The sequence below is a fragment of the Salminus brasiliensis genome, chromosome 1 (assembly GCF_030463535.1).
Source record: "Salminus brasiliensis chromosome 1, fSalBra1.hap2, whole genome shotgun sequence".
NCBI classification, from domain to species: Eukaryota; Metazoa; Chordata; class Actinopteri; order Characiformes; family Bryconidae; genus Salminus; species Salminus brasiliensis.
Window position 1 is genome coordinate 47,082,053 of NC_132878.1, and position 8,428 is coordinate 47,090,480.

The 8,428-nt window shown below is 35.8% G+C and overlaps 1 protein-coding gene across 1 annotated transcript; it reads right to left on the reverse strand.

Annotated features, from left to right (window-relative positions):
• Positions 1–1,089: 1,089 nt before the first annotated feature.
• On the reverse strand, positions 1,090–2,283 carry LOC140575747 (C-C motif chemokine 4-like). Its single transcript, XM_072695956.1, has 3 exons — positions 2,089–2,283; positions 1,723–1,834; positions 1,090–1,627 (listed from the first exon to the last, which is right to left on the reverse strand). Exons 1-3 carry the CDS (start codon positions 2,156–2,158, stop codon positions 1,495–1,497), a joined length of 315 nt encoding a protein of 104 aa, XP_072552057.1. The 5' UTR covers positions 2,159–2,283; the 3' UTR covers positions 1,090–1,494.
• Between the last annotated feature and the right edge of the window lie 6,145 nt (positions 2,284–8,428).

Genomic DNA, 8,428 nt, shown 5'->3' on the forward strand with positions numbered 1-8,428 from the left:
GTTCTGTCTTAACATCTTCTTTCATTCATTAAACATTTTTCAACATTACTGCACATACATTTTACACTGCCTCAGACTGAGGCATTCCATTGGTTCTTATCTGTAATGTGCTGTTTCCTGTCTTTTTTCCCTTTATCATTTCTATTGAGCATAATGTTTCATTGCATAAAGCATAGAGCTTTAGTGCAATAATGAACCAACACACAGAGAAAATATAAACCCAAGCTATATATGTTGCTTTCTAGGGGCTGCAATATCTTTGCTTTAGTGTATTTAAAACTACAAGATGAAGATATATGCGCTACCTGTTCTTCATTGCTAAATAACTGTTTTAAGTATGAATTTATCTAAATAGAATGCCACTTCTGCTACTTTGACATGATGTGTTCTGTATTCATTTATTATTACTTAATTTGTGAGTTTATACAGCTTTCTGGGTTATTTTAGAATCCTCTACATATATTGCTGATTATGGATATTTCTATTTTTTAATGTTGATACAATTATCTGCGTAGAGATAAAAGCACTAACTCAAATATATATTAAACACTCATTTGAAAATTCAAGCATCTGATTTAGCATAGCCAATTTACCTACCATACATTTTTGGGAGAGGAGAGGACCTGGAGAGAACATACACACTCCAAAGAAAAGATTGAACCCACAACCCCAGGCCCCTGGAGCTGTGCAGCGCACAAACTACCTGCTGTACTATCTTGCCACCCCAGGATCATTCAATTACTTAAAATTGTGATAAATGTATATTGAGCATACATCATGTGGTGAAACTATATTTACATTTAAACTTAACATGCTTTATAGATACTTTAAAAAGTTATGTTCAGTTAATCTCCTCTGTTCAGCTGATCGTCATTCCAACCTTAATGCTAGTAAGTATTAACTGAGTCTCAAAGATAGTTTATTTGGATAGATCGGATTTGGACAAAGATAATCGGTAGTGTGTGATTATATAGTGCAATTTGGACAAAGATAATCCGTCGTCTAACCATTAAGTGAGATCTACATGTAGATTTACATGCAGGTTCATATGTTCTAGCAGTACAAGTAAATAATAAAGACTTTGAGTAGTTAAATAACACTACTGTTTATTTGGATTCAACAAAACAGTAGGAGTGGGCTCACACACGCCTGGCAATTGGAAAGGGAAATGCTGCCACCTATTGGCAGTAACCAGTATCTCCAGGCCAAAGAACGTAATGATTGTCAAAAATAAAACAGCACATAAATATTTCCACAAAATAATTTCTAAAAATAGTAATTAGAAAACTTTATTTGTTCCAAATGTAAATACAGTGTAAAATATATATGATAATATTAAAATATGTAATCAAACAAAGATTTTACGGAATCATGATATAATGCGATATTTAAAAGCTTATGGATTATTTGGAAAAACAAGCTAGTGCACAGAAAATTTTTCACAAAGAGGGAAGAACACCATGCTCATAGCTTATTGGATTTTTAGCTGGAAGCTTAATTACTGTCTCTAGAAGCGGTCGGCATGGGGCTGACATTCAGCATGCGATTTTTCACAATGCCCATCAGCCTTTGGACCCATTTTTCAGATGGATTAGCACATCTTTCCAATTGTCTCTCTGTGTGGAATCTGTAAAAATAATAAAAGTAAACATTTCATTATTAAAACAAACATACAAGGTATTTATTTTTCAGGCCAACATGATAAGATGGAAAACTGCTCACATGACAGCTGGCATTTTGCATGCAGGGCTGGTTGTTTCATAACGCTCAACAATTGCCACAGGAATTTTTGCATTTATATAGCTGAAGCAGCACTTCTCTGGCCCATGACTGTCTGAAAAAATAAAGTTTCAGTCAACATTGTAATGTACAGTTTTAAATGCAGTTCAGATCTAATCTAACTAGTCAACAAACACAAGTGCTGATGCATTTTTGTCTCTGATAGCTTAAGAAATCATGTTTAAGAAATCATATTTTCAAACTAGCTGAGGTTATTCTTGGGTAAATAGTGAAGCGCTTTTGTAAGTCACTCTGGATAAGCGTCAGCTAAATGCCTTAAATGTAAATGTATATATAAATGCAGCTTACTTTGACTGAGGGTCAATGTGCAGAAGGCGAAGAGGAGAAGGCCGATGGTTGCAATGCAGTATGGTTTCATGTCTGAGTCTTCAGCAGGGTTCCCGATCAGTAGATAAAACCTTCTGACTTCTTGTGCAGAGTATGATCACCTTACGATTGCAGGCCTAATTTATAATGGTCTGCATCACCAGTGGGACTGCACCTTTTCCACGAAACACACCTATAACCTCTGTCCACCGGGGAACAAGTGACATCACACTCTTTGGGGGAAAGAACCGTATGTGGTCGGTACGTAGAACTTCCTGTACAACCCCTCCTCAACTACTACACATTGCTGACTGATGGAAACTACCTGCTAGCTGATCAACTTGAGCTGAAAGTCAAGCTTAGTCAAGTGATAGTTTTTACAAATCTGTAAGATGAATTTGCACCCTTTTTGAAGTTTAAAAAAGTGGCAGTCTAATGTTTAAACATTCCACATTTAATACATGGAATGCTCAGTAACAATCCCTTTTATTGCCCACTAAGCTCAAATTAACTGGGTAAGTGTCACATACACATTTTGACTAAAATAATGGTAAGTACCAAGACAGTATAACTAAATTACATTGAATGTTGTAGGTACTAAACTGAAAAGGACATACGACCATTGTTTATAATTACACTACCTCTTACCTGGTTTATTTGGCACATACAAATTATGGTTAACTTTTAACTTATAACATTTAAATGAGTATTATATTAGAATTATTCTCAATGTAATATTCCACACCCACCTATGGTTTAACCCAGGGCAGCATTTAACTTTTACAACTTTGGGAAAGTTTGAGGAAAGTTGCTACACAAATGAACATAATCTACAATAAAAGCATATACACTGGTAAATGGTAAACACTTAGTAAACCCATTGGTGGTTTAGAACTGTATATTAAAACCATCTCTACATTAAGGTTAATTTGTGCTAGCACTAAACTATCGTCAATGCACTTGAACATTTTTGGCTATTCTATATTAAACACTGATGTGTAAAGCTTGAGACAGACTTTCCATTAATGATTTGGTGTAGTGTTTCTTTCAGTAAAGAGCCAAGACATAGAGCTGCTCTAAACACTGGTTAGAATGTTATTCCTTTTTAATTGTTTGATTCCTCTGTCAGGCTATAATTGTGTTGGTGGTTAATCTGCTTAGTTTATGCCTTCAGTTCTCCAAGTAAAGTCTTAAACATTGGGAATGTTCAATGGCTCAATGAACCAATGGCTGTATCCATCTAGATATCAAAGAGGTAAAACAGTCCTTTTGGAGCCTATTTTTGGAATTTGGGGCTATTTATGAAACCATTCAGGTTTGTTTTCTCAGGAGTGACTTATCTCTTTATTTCTCTGTACCTCAACCTTGCTCCCCCTTAATTGCCGTACGTACTGGCAATATATTGACTTTTTTATTTATTTATTTATTTATTTTCTTTATGTTTTGTAGATACTGTGGGGGGATGTAGTGTTTGATTAATGGGTAAGGGTTTAATGGATGTAGGGTATGTAGAGTTTAATTAATGGATAAGAGTTAATTATATTTGGGGGTCTTTATTTATTTAATTAATGGGCAAGGGTTAACTGGATTTGCCGGTATTCAGTTTTTAATTAATGAGTACGGTAAATTGGCTGTGGAGATATTCAGTGTTTAATTAGTGGTTAAGGCTTATTTATTGTTTCATTCATTAATTTATCATTGGTGTTTAGGCATTTGGGTGTAGTGATGTTAATGGTCAAAGGCTAGAATAAACCCAGAGAACAAACACAAATAAATATAAACATTGTAATTTCCATCCTTAGACTGTTTAGAAAAAGAAATGACATACAAAATTGCATTTAGTAACAGTTTAGTATCTTTAGCTATATTGTATATATTTTAGTGATCATTTCTTTCACAAAACAACAAACAACAAGGGGATAGGGGCAACAGACAGCAATAAACACACACAAGAGACATGGACAGTTACAATGGTCATAGGTACATATATTTTATATATTGTATATAATAACATATATAATATGTTGTATTTCTGACGTATCCTTTTAGCAATGGAGAGCATGTAAGACCAGTGGTAATCGAGAGAAGCTTAGTGTTGCTAGGTCGCTGTTTTATTACATGAAGCCATGCTTAAAATCGCAAAAATGAAATTAATTACAGGTTCATCATTTCAGCAGTAGAGAACTCATGACCAGTAATAAGTTATAGAGGTTTAGTTTTCCTGAGTCATTGTTTTAGTACCTAATATGACCTTATGCGATTTTTTTGGACTCTCCCCATATACATTGCCTTTGGACAATTTACCATATGTGTCATACTGTATTATTCTGCATATTTACTTTATATACACTACAGGTGGACTATGTCTTTCTGACATATACTGTGGTTTGTAAACACTAGCCCAATGTAGCACCCAAACTCTGGAGGAACATTATTTTGTTCCTTAAGAACTTTGTACCACACACATACACCATACTGTTATCTTCATCATTACAGATAAGTAAAGTGTTTTCTGGTTTCACTGAATCTGTTTAGTTTGATCAATGTAGGAACACCACAGCCCAGATTAATTGATTATAAATGCCTCAAATCTCAAGAAAACTGGAAACGCGCAACCTGTGTTTCCAATTAAGTTGCGAGATTAAGAATAATGGAATATTTTTACAGAAGAAATTACTGTATCAAAGTTTGCTATCATTTTGAATGTTTATGGTGTTCAGAATTTGAGCTAAACTCACCAACAAATGCAACAAGCTAGAAATGGCTGTTTCCAACACAGCAGATAAAAACATCGCATTTAAGCATGCAGCAGTTCAAACAAGAGGATGGTTTTGGCTCCTGGCTCTTTGGTGTTTTAAGATCAGGAGTGTGGATAAAATCATTTTGAAGAACATTTTTGTCTGTCAGTTAAGGTGTGTGTATGAACAATGTGTGTAAATATATTTTGCCATTAAATAAATTTCTATGAGACTAGGGGGTTAATTAAGCAATTGATCTCATCTTCTTGCCTCATACTTTAAAACTGTTGTTTAGTTGTGCTGCTGTAGTTTATTTTGCATATATTGTATGCAGCAACAGTAGTGGTAGTGGCATTAGATGCAGTACAACACTATGAGCAAATTTTTGCAACTTTGCAAAAAAAGGGCCGGATTTTACATTGTGGGTTTCACTATCTGTAGGCTTGAACAAGAGTCTGGGGGACTAAGGCAGGAAACATAACCGCGTGGGTGAATTTGGAGAGGGGGTAGGTGTGAAGCTGTTTTTTGCGGTTAACACGTGCACACAGTGTGATTTGACCTTAATTTATCAGTAACTACAACAGACGAAAAGTCACTTGAATGGACGTGTCAAACATTTTTAAACATTTGTAAAATATCATGTAAATCTAACAAAGCTGTATATGTAAGAACTATAAACTTAAATATCTTGTTTCATCTGACGCTTGAGGCAAGTGTATCTGATATGTAATGTGTTTACACAAGGGATAGGCATGAATCTGAATGCTAATATACAAGACTTGAGAAAACAGAAGACTAACAACAAAAAAGAGCCCATATCTTATATGTAAAAATTATATAAAATTTACTTTTTTCCCTAAAAAGAAATAGGTGAACCCAAGTCACTATGACTGAGACCACAGGAAGCATTTCTATCCTGAGAGTAATCTCTTTTGTTATAGCTTTTAGAATGTCCTTCTGAATGTCATACTGAATGGTTTGATGACTGTGAAAATGATGTCAATCACATGCTGTGGCCTTCACGGATCTCACTTCAATTGAACACATATATGAGATTTAGTTAAGACAGTGCTCTTAGCCATAATCATCAAAATAGCTGTTAATAAAATCTTTAGAAATTTATTTAACATTTATCCAGTACAGTTCCATACAGACATATGCCTTGTATGCCACATTTAATTTGTTCTGTCAGATCATGCTGGTATAAACACCCTACTAAGACTGGGTTTTATGGACATGGATAAAGTCATCTAGGACTAAAGTGTAAAATCAATAGGGATTTACCACTGAAAAGCCTTTTTAGTGTAAGATTAAGCTTAAGCTGTGTCAGAAAAGCTGGCCCACAACTATACATTTTCCTTTAATTTGTCACTTATCTTATAGGTAATGTGCTGTGCACTATGCAAAAGATTTAGGCCATCTTATTTGGGCAGTACGTGTACAGTGTGTTTGTTTAAACAGTGAACAAATAAACAAAACATTATCAGTTGCACGCATGGAAGAAAAATTTAGATACTTAGAATACTTTGGAATACTCTAATTTCAGTTTATTGATGTAATAATGAATTTACCACACTGTGGTTGCATTATGTTTCCCTGCCATACATTCCCTGCCTCTGTATCTGTTAAATGTATTTTCTGTGGTTTACAAGATAACAACTCAGCAGATATGAACTAGATCTATTATGATAAGTCTTAAGATGTGGCTGTATCCGGCTCATGTCGGCAGATGTGGTTTTCCTCAGAAGCAGAAGGTGAAATTACACTTGGTTAAGTATAACCAGAGAAAAAGAGTATGTGAGAATTCAGTGTTTCTCTCCTTTTATCCCCTTTTGAAGCTATTTAATTCAGTTATGCTTTGTCAGTTCACAGTTTGTGAAATAGGAATTATAATAAATAATCTAAATCTTAAAGAAATGAAACCAGAAATTAGATTTGATAGGTTTAAATCAATCAACTTGTGATATAAGTGAAATGCTAATCCTTGTATTGAATTGGAAGTTAATTTTCTTATGAATTGTGCAGCATATCACTAAATATTAAGTGTTTTTAAACTCAGATTTACAAAAGGAATTGGAGCTGCAGCTCATTGTTTAGCTGACCCTACTTTTAAATTAATTAAATTCTCTTGCCATCTGTAATTATGAATAAAGGTAACAGCAGTGTTTTTACTATACAATGCACTGCAGAATTTCCAGAGTTAAGTGAGGTGAAGGTGCCAGTACAGGTCACAAAGGCAGAATAATGAGTTCTAAGAATACTTGCTGAGCTGCTCAGTGCTGCAAGTGCAGATGTGGTGGCTGGTTTCATGTACTTCAGAGGAAGTCATGCACTGCCTTTTACCTTCCCATACTGATCACAGTGTCACAACAGGGGACTGGCCCACAGTAGTGAGAACCGGGCATGACTAACACTTGGAGGAGAAAAACAATTGCTCTCAAGAGTATAAAGAGTAAATATACAAGAATAAACAACGACATATAACATGCTTAAAAAGGCATTTTGATATTCAAGCATTCTTACAGTGCCTTGCAAAAGTATTCGTTCAGTGAGGATCTCTGAATGATCCAATGTTGACCTAAATGACTGATGATAAATAGAATCCACCTGTGTGTAATCAAGTCTCCGTATAAATGCACCAGCTCTGTGATAGTCTTGTGATAGTTCTGTTTAAAGCGCAGAGAGCATCATGAAAACCAAGGAACTCACCAGGCAGGTCCGAGATACTGTTGTGGAGAAGTTTAAAGCCGAATTTGGATACAAATAGATTTCCCAAGCTTTAAACATCTCAAGGAGCACTGTGCAAGCAATCATATTGAAATGGAAGGAGTATCAGACCACTGCAAATCTACCAAGACCCGGCCGTCCCTCTAAACTTTCAGCTCAAACAAGGAGAAGACTGATCAGAGATGCAGCCAAGAGGCCCATGATCACTCTGGATGAACTGCAGAGATCTACAGCTGAGGTGGGAGACTCTGTCCATAGAACAACAATCAGTCGTACACTGCACAAATCTGGCCTTTATGGAAGAGTGGCAAGAAGAAAGCCATTTCTCAAAGATATCCATAAAAAGTCTCGTTTAAAGTTTGCCACAAGCCACCTGGGAGACACACCAAACATGTGGAAGAAGGTGCTCTGGTCAGATGAAACCAAAATCGAACTTTTTGGCCACAATGCAAAACGTTATGTTTGGCGTAAAACCAACACAGCTCATCACCCTGAACACACCATCCCCACTGTCAAACATGGTGGTGGCAGCATCATGGTTTGGGCCTGCTTTTCTTCAGCAGGGACAGGGAAGATGGTTAAAATTGATGGGAAGATGGATGGAGCCAAATGGATGGAGCCGAACAGGACCATTCTGGAAGAAAACCTGTTGGAGTCTGCAAAAGACCTGAGACAGGGATGGAGATTTATCTTCCAACAAGACAATGATCCAAAACATAAAGCAAAATCTACAATGGAATGGTTTACAAATAAACATATCCAGGTGTTAGAATGGCCAAGTCAAAGTCCAGACCTTAATCCAATCAAGAATCTGTGGAAAGAGCTGAAAACTGCTGTTCACAAACGCTCTCCATCTA